This window comes from Alnus glutinosa, chromosome 7 (genome assembly GCF_958979055.1).
Source record: "Alnus glutinosa chromosome 7, dhAlnGlut1.1, whole genome shotgun sequence".
NCBI classification, from domain to species: Eukaryota; Viridiplantae; Streptophyta; class Magnoliopsida; order Fagales; family Betulaceae; genus Alnus; species Alnus glutinosa.
Genome location: NC_084892.1, coordinates 386069 through 400962, shown reverse-complemented (window position 1 = coordinate 400962; position 14894 = coordinate 386069). Strand labels below are relative to the sequence as shown.

General features: G+C 33.2%; 2 protein-coding genes across 3 annotated transcripts; both read left to right on the top strand.

Annotated features, from left to right (window-relative positions):
- Positions 1 to 2557: 2557 nt before the first annotated feature.
- LOC133873509 (ras-related protein RABC2a-like) lies at positions 2558 to 9492 on the top strand. Of its 2 annotated transcripts, none has more exons than XM_062311219.1 (6): positions 2558 to 2874; positions 5309 to 5377; positions 6282 to 6347; positions 7345 to 7424; positions 8233 to 8361; positions 9228 to 9492. In XM_062311219.1, exons 1-6 carry the CDS (start codon positions 2733 to 2735, stop codon positions 9414 to 9416), a joined length of 675 nt encoding a protein of 224 aa, XP_062167203.1. In that variant the 5' UTR covers positions 2558 to 2732; the 3' UTR covers positions 9417 to 9492. The 2 variants fall into 2 exon arrangements, with proteins under 2 accessions (XP_062167203.1, XP_062167202.1); XM_062311218.1 differs by having other exon boundaries at positions 7303 to 7424; positions 9228 to 9488.
- Positions 9493 to 11903: 2411 nt separating this feature from the next.
- LOC133873508 (ras-related protein RABC2a-like) lies at positions 11904 to 14661 on the top strand. Its single transcript, XM_062311217.1, has 6 exons — positions 11904 to 12185; positions 12523 to 12591; positions 12720 to 12785; positions 13267 to 13397; positions 13695 to 13826; positions 14280 to 14661. The coding sequence occupies exons 1-6, from the start codon at positions 12041 to 12043 to the stop codon at positions 14538 to 14540; spliced, it is 804 nt and encodes a 267-aa protein (XP_062167201.1). The 5' UTR covers positions 11904 to 12040; the 3' UTR covers positions 14541 to 14661.
- Positions 14662 to 14894: the final 233 nt, after the last annotated feature.

The window sequence follows — 14894 nt, the reverse complement described above, 5'->3', positions numbered from 1 at the left end:
TACTTATTAGTAGTTTTGTACTCTCTTTAGAGTTCGTTTGGTCTCACGATTTCATAGGTCAAAAACTTATTTTTAAACAAAATGTCAATTGGATTCAATACATCCCTTTGTGAGGGTTCGCATCTTACGTAGAAAATAGAATGATAATTACAATGCTGAAAATCAGCGATTACATGATTCTAGGAAACCAAATAAGGCAAGAATAATTAACCTATAATTACAGAATATCTACAGCTGATATTAAGGCTAAATATATGTGCTGAGTCATCAAATATATGCTAGCTAACATCCCCCCTCAAATTGATGCTGGTCGATCAAGAAGCATCAATTTGCCCACAAGAAACTGATGACGTTGCCGGGTCATAGCCTTTGTGAAAACATCAGCAATCTGAAGATTAGTAGAAACATGAGGAAGAGATATAACACGAGTGTCTACAGCTTCCCGAATAGAATGACAGTCTACTTCAATATGCTTGGTACGCTTATGATAAACAGGATTAGCAGCGATTTTAATGACACTAGTATTATCAGCATGAAGAGGAGTGGAATCAAATTGAGGAAAACCAAGCTCAGCCAAAAGCCCACGAAGCCAGACAATCTCAGAACAAGCAGCAGACATCGCCCGATATTCAGATTCAGTAGAAGATTTAGAAACTCGAGCTTGTTTCTTACTTTTTCAAGAGTTCAAAGAATCACCAAGAAACATGCACCAACCTGTGACGGACAGTTGAGTATCAGGCTTGTCATTGATAATAAGTTATCAGCAACGACGCCCCATGTTATCGCCTTCTTATCCACGAACCACGAAGACATGTAATCGTCGCTAATAATTGGATTTATTTTATTATTTAAACTTGAATTTTATTTATAGGGTAATTACTTTTTCTTTTCATCACTATCAAAAAAATGCGCGACGCCCTCATGAACTATCAATTCGACCAAAAAAGAGTATTCAATTCCCACAGTTACATGTTTTGCCCATTTTTGTTAGCCTAACTCGTGAAAATACTTAAATACCTTCACTCAATTTCAAAAATAACCTAAATGCCCTCAACTTCAAAAAAAAAAAAAAAAACAAAACAAAAAGGAAAGGGGTGCTACCGAAGGGGTGGCTGCCACCCCTTAGGTGGAGGGGGTGGCCTGCGAGCCACCCCCAGAGGTGGGTGCGGCCACCCCGCAACATGGGGGGCCGCGCGGCCATCCTAGGTTTTTTTGGGGTGGCTTGTGAGCCACCTCAAATGTGGCTCGGCCACCTCTGGGGTGGCTCGAGTTCACCTGGGACCTGGGGTGGCCTCACGACCTGGATTTTATTTTATTTTTTTATATTTTATATTTTATATTTTGTTTTGCATTTTTATTCTCTTTTTTTTTTTTTCATATTAGTTTTAATATTTTTATTAATAAATTTAAACCAAATTAATAAACCAATTTTTTTTTAATCAATTGAGGGCATTTTTGTCTTTTAATCAAAATTAACGTCTAAAATCGGCATATTCCGCCCATGTTAAAGGGGGCAAAATGTGTAAAGTTAATAGTTGGATGCACTTTGTTGGTCAAGTTGGTAGTTTATAGAGCATCGTGCATTTTTTGGTAGTTCATAAGAAAAAAGATAATTACCCCTTATTTATATAATTACCAATATTGTCATTCTAATTTTGGCATGGATAGACCGCAAACAACTAACACTCGATCAGTCCTATATCATCATACAACAAATCAATAAACAAATGAAAAATGATATTTGTACACACATATTTCTTGTACATACACTTACAATGGGAGACAGAAATTTCCTACAATCCAAGTATAAAAAGGACATGTGTTATTTAAACATGTGATTCTCACATGTTTTTTTTTTTTTTTTTTTTTTTTTATTAATGCTATTTAAATAACATGTGCTTCTCACATGCCAATGGACATATGTCAATCTTATATGTGAGTCGTAGAAAATTTCTTATAAATCTGTCCCACAATGGGTGTGTGCAAATAACACAACTCTACACAAATCCTCATATCCCATGTGTAAAACTGATCTCATTTAAAACTTGCCAATTTGTTTGAATTATGGATTTGAATTTCCTACATTCTTTTAAACTTAAAAGGAATTGATGACGAGAAATTGTAGGGGCTGCGAGAGGCTCTCCTTGTCCGAGCAGCAGCCTCCTCCCACAGCCACTGCCCCCATTGACAAAAAGAGAGGTCCATATATATATATATTAGCCATTGATTAGGGTTGCAGCTCGATCATATATAAACCAGCGTGCGAATGTTAGGTTTAGGCACAAAACAACGATGATTTGAGAACAAGGATGTTTTATTTGTTTATTCATTTAATATTTTACAAAGAGAACAACATGTCATGTAAAAGTAAAAACGATTCGTCAAGATGATATTCCATATATATATATATATATAATCTAAAGCCATTCCATTAAGCTTTCCGCCAAAACGGAATAGCATCAAGAAAAAGAGAGCTGCGAGGAGAAAAGGAGAGAATAAATACGTTCGGTTTGGTTGCCAGATGTTGCTCAGGTAGCTAGGCGGTAGCCTTAATTCTTTTTCTCACTCTCCCTCTCTCGAGCGCGCGCCCCCGCCTTTTTATATTCATTTCTTTCGCTGTACTTCTTAGACGACACAGAGAGAGACACACGGAAAAAGCACTAATATATCATCAGGCAAATTAACACGAAGAGCTAGAGAGCGAGAGAGAGAGTCTTGGGTTTGAGGAATCAATGGGTTCGTCTTCAGCTCTAAGCAGTGGCAACTACGATCTCTCCTTCAAGATCTTATTGATCGGTGATTCCAACGTTGGAAAAACCAGCCTCATCGTCAGCTTCGTCTCCGACTCCACCGAACCTCCTTTGCCCACCGTTGGTACTTTCTTCTTTATTAGATCACTAAGAGTAGCTTTTCTTAAACTTTTCTTCAATTTAAAGAATTAAATCATTTTTTACTTTCTTATTTAAATGCACTCTTCAATAGCTTCTTTTATCATCTTCTTATATCATTTAAATATTATTTAAATTAAATGTTAAGAGAAAGAGAGACAAGAGAAATCATTTGATATTATTTCAAATAAATGCTAAAGGAATGAGAGAGAAAATATAAAGTTTTTTTTTAATTAGAATAATGCTAAAGGAATCACTTTTGCTTCCCTAGATACAGGTTACAATTTTTGATTTTCTTGATATCTCATTAGTTTAGAGAACAACAAAAGAATTTGATTCAAAGAGTTTTTAGGAGTTTTCTTTATATGTAGGGAATGTAATGAGATTTAGGAAAACTGTTGCTACTTGTCTTATTATTTATTGTTTAATTTAATTAAGCCAACTTTTAGTTTTGTTATGTTCACAAATAATAACACGCAGCTTTTTTTTTTTTTCCCCACTATTTCTTAGCAACCAAACTGAGTAACAATGTAAGATCTACGACTATCTTTAAAACTTGAAAAAAAGTATAAAAAAAGTATACATATGTTTTTAAGAGGTAGTTTAATCGGTTAGGGACTATGTCTCATGAAGTGGAGGTAACTAGTTCAAATTCTCTCTCTCCCTTTTTGTGTGTACATGTCAAAAAAAAAAAAAAAGTATACATATTCTTTTTAAACTAACGCTCAACTTATAATATTTTTGACTTAAAGATTGCATCAATATTTTCCAAACCATCACAAATTTGCAATGTACCTCAAATAACAAAAATATCCTTTATTAAATAAAAAAATTTTAAAAAAAAGAAAAAAAGAAGCTAAAAACTTCATAAGGAAAGAAAGCGATAGGCAATGAGAGTGGTTTGGCCACCCAAAATGGCCAAGGGATGGCTGAATCACCTTTTCGACCATATTTGTAGGTGGTCGAACCACCTTCAAAACCATTAAGAGTGGTTTGGGCACCCCACAATTTGTTTTTGTTTTTTGTTTTTTTTTTTTTGAGTTGTTCGGCTACCCCATATATGGTTGAAGGGCGTGACTGAACTGCTTTCACATTTTTTGTTTTGGGTTTTTTTTTTTTTTTTTTAAAAAAAAAAAAAAATAGTTTGTAGTTTTCAATTTTCAATTTCTTAATTTTTTATTTTTATTTTCCTTTATTTTGTCGAATTTATTGGGGTATTTTTATCTTATGAAATGTTTATAATCACTATGACAATATAAGGTTTTAGCAGCTACAAAAATAGTCACTAAAAGTACCTATGTTGTTGCAAAAAACCTTTAGGATATTGTTTGATATTACTTTTTCATTTTCCTTTTTATTTCTCTTTATAAAATAAAAACATTAACAAACACTCAAAAATATAAAAAATAAAAAATAAATAAATAAATCATAAAACACTCAAGACTATTTTTACATTTATGTCACATCGAAACACCTTTTCAAACAAAAAAAATAAAAAAGCAGCATTTAAAAAGCATTAACAAATAGAAATTTTTCTATTTTAAAATATAAAAACATACTTTACTCAAAACATTTAACAAACTATTCATATTTTTCAAAAAGCAAAATATAAAATAGTACTTTTCAAAAAACATAACACAACAAACTTTGAAGAAAACTTTTCACATTTTCTTATAGAAATATTATGAGAAAATATGTGTTTATTTTGTAGGGATATGTAGATGCTAAATAAATAAATAAAGAAGTGGTCGTAGAACCACCTCAATAGAGGAGAGGATGGCAGCGCAGGTACCTAATTATTTAGAGGTGGTTTCACGATCACCTTCATCTTTATCAAAAGTGGCCATGTGACGATTTCAACATGATAAAGGTGGCCGCGCGGCCATTCCAACCGAATAAAAGTGGCTGTTTACTTTTTCAAAGACTATGGTATATCCTACAATCTATGACGTAATATGACAACTTGGGAGGAATAATAAATTAGGGACAGATATTAAAGCTCGTTCTTTGAATTCCTTGTTTAGGATCAAAAGAACAAAAAGATGAGAATTTAAATCGCATTTAATACAATTTTTCGGTAACAATATTCTTGTTGCAAAAAATTACATATTTTGAATTTTTAGTGACGACTACGTTTTTTGACCGTTAAAATTACATATTTGTGTTGTTGCTAATGCTATCGTTGCTATTAACCAATATTTGAGACTCATTAAACAGTACCCAAATTATAAATATTTCTTGAATTTGCGAATTTTAAAGTGCCCAAACCTTAAAAAATGTGGTGTTCTTTTTCTTGAAAGCTTTGTCTATCTGAATAAGTTGTTTCAAAATGTTGTCTCCATAGTAAATATATATAATAACTTCTCTTTGGAGGTCTTTTGATGGGTTAAGTAATATGTTGAGGTTCTTATTATGTGTAGGTATGGATTTGAAGTTCAAGCTGCTCACAGTAGGTGGCAAGAAATTGAAGCTCACAATTTGGGACACTGGTAAGTGGCAATTAAGCTGTGGCACTAGACCATTCCCTCACTTTTTTCCCCTCACAATTTGTTTATTGCTTCATTACCGTGCCGCCTTTTGGGGATATTAAGTTGCAAGAGCAGACTTTGTGGAATGAGAAATAAAAAATTGAGATAATTTTTTGTTGAACTAAGGAAAATGATCGGGGTACTGCAACTTTTATTGCAATTCCTTACAATTCATGCGGTTGTCGGTTTGTAAACATGGTAAGTGACATGTGGCAGTTCACATTTTTGTAGTCGACATAATAAGTGTCATGCACGCAGATCAAGTCAGTTTGTAAAGAACTTGAAGTAAAAGCCGTAGTACCTAACAACATTCTTGAACTAAAGCTGCCAAGGGTTGCTTTACTTGTTCTGACTCCTTTGTTGGAGAATTGTTTCATTTTCACATATGGAATCTGGAGTATTTATCTGTAATTGTAATGCACAAGTCTTCTATTTCCCAGTTCTCAGTGTTATTGTTAGTTTAATGCATCAAACATGCTGCATGCATGTCATAACGCATTTAGTAAATCTGGTAACCTTGTAATGTTTCGTTGGAGATTTCTAGCAGCAGATTTTTGAGTTCTGAAGCTCATTAACAAAGACCTTGGCAAGTTTACAAAATAGAAACAAGTTATATAACTTTAATTTTCAGTTTGCTCTTTACGCTTCTCTGTGCAATTTTTTTTGTGTTAAGAAGTTAAAAGGTAAAGGTAAATATATGTACTATATATGAACTGACTCTAGGTTTCTTTGTATAAAACATATCCTATGATCTTTGCCATTTCATTCATGTACACTTGTATAGCAGAATATCCATTGAGAAATTGTTTCGCCACATTATCGAATTATTACTGACTTTGGAAATTAAATGTAATGTCTGTTGCAGCTGGACATGACAAGTTCAGAACATTAACACACTCTTTTTATCGAGGTGCCCACGGGATTATTCTTGGTAAGCTAGCAACAAAATATATTCATGTTATTCTTCAATGCATGCATGGACATATCTACTATCTTAAGTTGGTTTATGGAAAATGTCTCCTTTGCAACTTGTAATTAAGCAGTGTTTTAGTACACTTGCTACCATTGTCTTATTTGTGCTGATATGATTTATAACAAAATTAGAACATGGCTCTTGTGTCAGATTGACTGCGAAGAGGAAGGATATTTACTAAACATAGTAAAAATCTTGAATATTGGCAAACATCACTTATCCTTGCACTGTTTGAGGTTAACTACTTAACTCACCTTTTTTTTAACTTCTGTTTTTTTCTTCTCTCCATAAAACTACTGTGTTTCAACTCCAGAGATATTATTGATCTTTTTCACATCTATTATATATCTAAATTTGACTGATGACAAAGATCAATGCAACAAGAAGAGAACCATAAAAACAAGGTAATTTGAAACTTCTTTTTCTCGAATCTTTTTTCTATTGAACCAGTTAGAGGGAAACAAAGTTTCTTTTTAATCTTTAGGTGGATGACCAAGAGGACTTGGAAGATGGGAGTAGAATTTAACATGCTGCAGGAAAGTTAGGACCCAATAGGCGTTAAGGAAAGGCAATGCTCATTGAAATAATGTGCTCATTCTTAAGCCAAGATCAATGCCGTAGTATATGAGATCGTATGAGCTAAAACATGACATCTAATTTTCAGATTTTAACCCGAGATTTGGCTTTTACAGAGTTTGAAAGGCATGTATAAAAGATTCATGACATCGTTCTTGATCGAAACAGCACTTGTCTGTTCTTTTTAGCTTTTTGCTCCTTGAAACTAATATTGATAATTGTTACAATAACTATTAGATTCAATTACCACTCCATATTTGTTCATAACCTTTTCAATACTATCTTCCCACGGTTTGGGTAAACAGAGCTATTACCTATTTCTTTTCTTGTATTGTAGTTTATGACATAACCGTTAGAAGCACCTTTACATCCATATCAGATTTCTGGGCTAAAGAAGTGGAAATTTACACCACTAATCCGAAGTGTGTCAAGATGCTTGTTGGAAATAAAGTTGATACAGTAAGTTCTATATTCCCCATATGCATTCTGCTGATAAGTTGACAGAAACTTATCTCCATGCTCTTTCAAAATCTCTGTAAACAAATTTTGCGGGAAAATAAATGGATCAAGTTATAGTCTGACTGCTAACACATTTGTTTCTGGTATGATATGCATGCACTTCTGCATTCCTTGAGACACCCAGTAAAAGAAAATTCATAGTTTATGTTTTCGGCATGATTTTCTCGACATACGTGGTTTCTTGTAGGAAAGATTTTACTAGCAAGAGTGTAGAGCTGATTCATTGTCACATTGTACTGAAAATCTATTGATGGTTGTTCATTCCTGCAAGCCACAATTGGTATATATCTATTTCACAGTGAACATCGTCTGTGCTGCACCAAGGTATCTATTGCCCTGTTTCTGATTGAGGCTTTGATGGCCTTGACATGAATAGGACTCTTAACAATTTATCAGTCCATATTATTGTGGAGATGATTTTACAGCATTTCTGTAGTTGGTGGTTCATATTGAATTCATAAATTTCATCTTTGTGGGTACATAAGCTATTGGCATGGAAATTCATAGAAAGTATGCTATGCAAGTAGTATGCATTATCATCACAGTATATGGGATTTTTTTCTTATGGTTAGTGGTCTATTTCTCCCTTTCAAAGATGAATTCTTGTGATTATCTAATATGATTTTATTCTTTAGTTGTTAATTAAAAAAAAAAAATTTGATGATTAGTTATAAAAATAAATTTTCTAAATTAAAGGCTCTCAATTTATTAAGTTGGTTATAATAGTTGATCATGTATGTGGTTCCAGAATTCTGAAAGAGCTGTAAGTCGAGAGGAAGGAATCGCACTAGCAAAGGAGCTTGGATGTTCGTTTCTCGAATGTAGTGTTAAAACTAGAGAAAATGTGGAGCAATGCTTTGAAACGCTTGCATTAAAGGTAATACTTATGGCATTTAACATTCCATATTTTTGGGATATTAAAGATATTTGATATCGGTTACCCTTAATAAGTGAGATCTAATTCTTGAAATATTTAAATAAAATTTAGAGCAAATTGTAGAGTTAAAGTTCGAATTCAGGATATCTAGTATGATACTATGTTAAATCACTTGTATTAAAAGCTTAAGCTGATAAGAAATAGTGAATTTAATTATTTAATTAATTCTTCAATAATAACCACTCTAGACAATCAATTTATCCGTCTAATCACCATATGGTTGTTCCCCCCCCCCCCCCCCCCCCCCCCCCCCCTTCTCTTTTTATTTGAATTAAGTATATGGTGAGTTATATGATAGTTCCATTTCAAGCTGTGATGGGGTTTGTATGTTAGTTCCATTTCAAGTGTGGTTGTTTGACTGGTAGCCTTTGGTTGGAATGGCATATTCCAAATGAAGGGAAAGGTATGGTGGCTAAGGGGCTTATCCTATAAGGACAAAGGTAGGATAAAGGGTACAAGGTTTATAGAAGAAATTGTGGTTGTTTGTAAACCAGAAAACAGAAAATATGGTTGCCATAATTATAGACATATGTAAATGCACAACCTCACCCTCCACCTTGCTATAAAGGGAGGAAATACCATTTGAGCTAAAGATTATTGGCATAAATAAAATAAAAGAAGAAGAATATATGTAAATGCAGATAGTGATGCAGCATTGATGTTTTGGAATTGAATTATTTAGTTAACTGTTTAAGGATATTCACTGATTAAAGTGTGATAGCCATATGCCTAGAAAACATGATTGCCATAAGTATGATGTTGCGTTTTCTGTTCTTACTTCTAACGAGTTTGAGATTATTTTACAGATAATGGAGGTTCCTATTCTTGTGGAAGAAGGAACTCCACAGGAGAAAAAAAATATACAGCTGAATGCTGGTGGTGGTGGTGGTGGTGGCAGTAGTGATGGTGGTGGTGGACTGGTGGTGGTGGTGGTGGTGGTGGTAGTGGTAGTGGTGGTGGTGGTGATTGCTGCTAAAAGCAAGATTCACATATAATGAACACATCGTTTACATGTTAATTTCTCTTGTAATTTCTTACTGCTCCTCTTGCTGTCATCAAGTTGCTTGAATATTATACCACTGAAAATGGAATATTGGCTCTCAGATAACATATATTAACTTGTGTAAAATGTTTGCTTTTGTTTTTTAATTTTCGTTTTTTTTTTTTAACACAGTTCTCTACTTATTAGTAGTTTTGTACTTTCGTTAGAGTTCGTTTGGTCTTACGATTTCATAAGTCAAAAACTTATTTTTAAACAAAATTCCAAAAAAATTGTCCGGTTTGGATCTTCTAAATTAAAAAATAAAAAATTAACAGCTTGAGAACATTAAAAATTAACATTTTCAAACTGCAGTACGTAAGTGGATTTATTTTACAAAATACACGATTTTAAAGGTCTAAACGAAATTTTACCAAATGCTAACTAGAACGTGGAAATCAAATATCTCTAGTAACTGTTTTAAAATTTGTATTTTTTTGTAACTGCCGAACCAAACAGACCGTATGAGTGATTTTATCAGCATTTGTTACTCTTATTCCCAGATTGACCGGGTCACTAGACGCAATTAGCCTGCAGCTGAGTACATAGTCTACACTCACTTGCATTGCCCCCACAATAATTAATCAAAGTATTCAAATTGAAATATTTAATATAAATCCTACTTTAGTGCACAATATTTTCAAGTTTATTTATTAAGATGTGGCAAAGCTTTTACGCTGACTATCAATTTCTTTTACTCTTCTCCTTTTTATTCGGAGAAAAATGATAAAAATCTATTTCTTACCTTTCTCCATATAATCAAGTTTCTAATTCACTATCGGATTTGTAATATTCAATATAGGTCTCATAAATATGATGATGGATTTGAAAATGATCGAGACATTGAGTCTTACAAATTCAATGATGAATTTAAAACTTAGTTGTATGGAGAAGGATAAAAAATGGTTAAGGGATGGTTATCTAACATGTCCTTTATCTATTCGTCTTTCTCCCTCGAGTTGTCCGAGCAAGCTAGGGTAATTAAAAAGGACAAAGTTTTCCTCCAAACTGAACTCAATCCATAAAAATGACATGTATCTCTTGAATATGTGAAAAACATGTTTTTTTGTTTTTTAATAATATGGACAAAGTTGAAATGCATTTTATTAAAAAAAATCAAGTGCATCTCACATGTTATTAAAAAAAAGGGACACATGCCATTTTTATAAATTAGGTTGAAGAAAGTTCGTCCAACTCAGTTTGGAAGAAATCTTTGTATAAATACGAACGTACCACCGGGTCTTTCCAATACCAACGGGATTGATTGAGAGATTTTGAAGTTTAAAAGAGTAATTACAAAAACAATGACAAATAAAGGGGTTAAAGTTAAGTTTTTCCAAGATTTTATTACCTTTTCTAGTTTCAAAATTTCACTATAAGTTTGGGAGTAATTATATTTAAACGACAACTCTTTTTTTTTTTTTTTGCCACCACTAATTATATTTCAAGTTTTCTCAGTCAATATGAATGTTGATTTGTATATTGAAAACACAATTTTGCCATTCACATTTATCGCTTTCGCTATGTCAACTTGGGTCAGTGATCACTATGCCTCCTTCTGCTTTGGTCATTCGAAGCAATAACTTTACATTGGCCATAACAGTTTGGAACTATACGAGTACCTAAAAGAACCGATTACCAAAAGTGGTTTAATTGACTAGACGAAATGATGATGAGGAAAGTAGTTATTAAAGTATTGAATAAATGATTAAATTTACTTATTCCTAATTTAACATTTAATTAATACTTCAACAATAGTGTGATAGAAGCTTTATATATATATATATATATATATATATATATATATATATTTGCATTTTATTTTTATAATTGACAATTACCATTCTAATTTCGGCATGAATAGTCATAAGTCATCTAATAATTAAGGAACAACTAACACTCAGTCCTACATCATCATACAAGTATTCTCTAAACAAATACTCATATATATAGTCCTTGACTCCTTGCCCGAGCAGCCCCCTCCCACAGCCACTGCCCCCAATAACAAAAAGAGATTGTCTATTAGCCATTAGGATTGCAGCAGCAGCTCATAAACCAGCATGCAAATGTTGGGTTTAAGCACAAAACAACGATGATTTGATAACAAGGATTTTATTATTATTATTATTATTATTATTATTATTATTATTATTATTATTATTATTATTATTCAGTTAATATTTTTCAAAGAGAATAACATGTCACATGCAAAAGTAAAAATGATTCGTTAACAATGATATTCCATGATCTAAAGCCATTCAATTAAACTTACAAGGAGCATGCATGCAGGATGCTCCATTAAAACGGAATAGCATCAAGAAAAATGAGAGATACGAGGAGATCAAATGGAGAGAATAAATACGTTGCTTAATTGGTTGCCAGATCGATGTTGCGCGCTCTCAGGTAGGCGGTAGCCTTCTTATATATATATACATTTCTTTCCCGGAACTTCTTAGACAAACACGAGAGAGAGAGAGAGAGAGAGAGAGAGAGAGAGAGAGAGAGAGAGAGAGAGAGAGAGAGAGAGAGAGAGAGAGAGAGAGAGAGAGAGAGAGAGAGAGTCTTGGATTTGAGGAATCAATGGATTTGTCTTCAGGTCAATTAAGCAGTGACAGCTACGATCACTCCTTCAAGATCTTATTGATCGGTGAAGCCGGAGTAGGAAAAACCAGCCTCATAGCCAGCTTCGTCTCCGACTCCATTGAACCTCCTCCGACCACCGTTGGTACTTTCTTTTTTATTACTATTATCGTTTAAGCCAACTTTTAGTTTTGTTATGTTGATCACAAATATTAGTAATGTGGCTTTTCTTTTTCCATTATTTCTTAGCAATCAAACAGAGTAACAATGTAAGACTATAACTTCAAAACTCTATATATTTAATATATATACTAATTAATGTTATTTAGTAGACTGCTATATGATTATTGTACAATAGAAATGATGTGACAGTGAAAATCAGTCTTATTTATCTAAATAAATACGTTTTAGAGGCCCTTATCTTTTCCCTTTGATGGGTTAATTAATATATATGTTGAGATTCTTATTGTAATTATGCGTAGATATGGATGTGAAGTTCAAGCTGCTCACTGTAGGTGACAAGAAATTGCTGCTCAAAATTTGGGACACTGGTAAGCTGTGGCAGTAGTCCATTACCCCACTTTATGCTTTCAATTTGAGATTTAAAACATCTGTGACTGTGTCTGAATGTGAAAGAAAGAACCACTGTTTTAGGAAATGCATGTGATGTCTGTTGCAGCTGGACAGGACAAGTTCAGAACATTGACAGAGTCTTTTTATCGAGGTGCCGACGGGATTCTTCTTGGTATGCTAGCGACAAAATATATATATTCATGTGATTCTTCAATGCATGCATGGAAATATCTACTATATATCTTAATTAAGTTGGTTTACGGAAAATGTCTCCGTTGCAACGTACGTACTTGTAATTAAACAGTGTTTTAGTACATTTGCTACCATCTTCTTATTTGTGCTAATATGATTTATAAAAGTATTACAACATGGCTCGATCGATCTTGTGTCAGATTGATCATTGCTAAGATGAAGGATATTTACTAAACGTGGTAAAAATCTCGCAAACACCGAAAAATATAAAAAATATATTTTACGTCAAAACAAATAGAACCTTAACATTGATATATATATATATATAATTACTACTACAATAACTATTAGATTCAATTACGTACCACTCCAATATTTGTTCATAACCTTTTCAATATTATATTCCCAGGGTTTAATTTGGGTAAACAGAGTTATTGCCAATTTCTTTTCTTGTTTTGTAGTTTATGATATAACGCATAGAAGCACCTTTACAGCCATATCAGATTTCTGGGTTAAAGAGGTGGACCTCTACACGAATAATCCGGATTGTGTCTATATGCTTGTTGCAAATAAAGTTGATTCAGAAGACAGAGTAAGTTCTATATATATTCCCTATATCTTATATATGCATTCTGCCGATAATTTGACACAGCCAGTAAAAGAAAAGTCATGGGTTATGATGCTGCATGTCGCCATGTGAGAGGAGATCGAACCCACAACTAGTAAACGGAAATAGATTGATAATGAACTCCGATTAGGGTTAGTGGTCTATTTTTCCCTTAATTTCAAAGATAAACGATCTTGTGATATACTATATATATATGCTTTAATTATTTTATTCTTTAGCATTAAGTAAGTTGTAAGAGATGGTGTGTATATGTGATTTCAGGATTCTGAAATGGCTGTAAGTCGGGAGGAGGGAATCGCATTAGCAAATGAGCTTGAATGTTCGTATTTCGAAACTAGTGCTAAAAGTAATAGAGAAAACGTGAAGCAGTGCTTTGAAACACTTGCACTACAGGTAATACTAATGCCATTTAATGTACAGTACTTCGTCGTACTGTTGAATATTAAGGATATTTGATAACGGTTAGGTACCCTCAACAAGTAAGGCCTTGTTAGATTTATTTAAAATAAATAAATAGTTTTTCAAATAATTATGAAATATATTTTATAATTAATCTAAAAGTCTTTATGGACGTGCATTTAATTGAAAGATTTTCATCTTTCAAGTTGATCTAAATTTTCTCTAGTTTTGGCACTACATTCGAAAGAAATCTGTAAATATTTTTTTGCACATAGCGATATTGTAGCATTGATGTTTTGGAATTGAATTATTTAGTTAACTGTTTAAGAAATATACACCGATTAAAGTGTGATAGCCATATGACTAGAAAATATGATTGCCATTATAAGTATGATGTTGCATTTTCTGTTCTTATTTCTAACGAGCTAGCTTGCGATTATTTTACAGATAATGGAGGTTTTTAGTCTTGAGGAAGAAGCTAAAGAGGAGGAAGAATCTCCAGGGGAGATAAACAGTATAGGGCTGGATGTGGGTGTAGGGCTGAGTGTGGATGTTGGTGGTCGTGGTAGTGGTCATGGTGGTGGTCATGTTCGTGGTCATGGTCGTGGTCGTGGTCATCGTATTCGTGGTGGTCGCAGTATTCGTGGTGGTCGTAGTATTCGTGGTGTTCCTCGTGCTCCTATTGTTCGTGGTGGTGGTCGCTGCTAAAAGCAAAATTCACGTATTATGAACAGATCGTCTGCATTTTAATTTCTCTTGTAATTTCTTACGGCTCCTCTTGTTTGGCTCTCAGATAATATATATTAATTAGCTTGTGTAAATTGTTTGCTTTTGTCTTCCCTTTTTTTTTTGTTTTTTTAAATTTTCCTACTTATTACGAATAGATATGAACATAGTAGTAATTTTTTACTCCTCAATTCAGTTCTAAAATTTCGTAGGCTAAAACTGTATTTTTGAATAAAATCCCAGAAAGTGTCCGATTTTGATATTTGTTGTGTTTTTTTTTTTTTTTGGTTTTGATATTGCGTTTTCTGTTCTTACTTCTAACGAGCTTGCGATTAT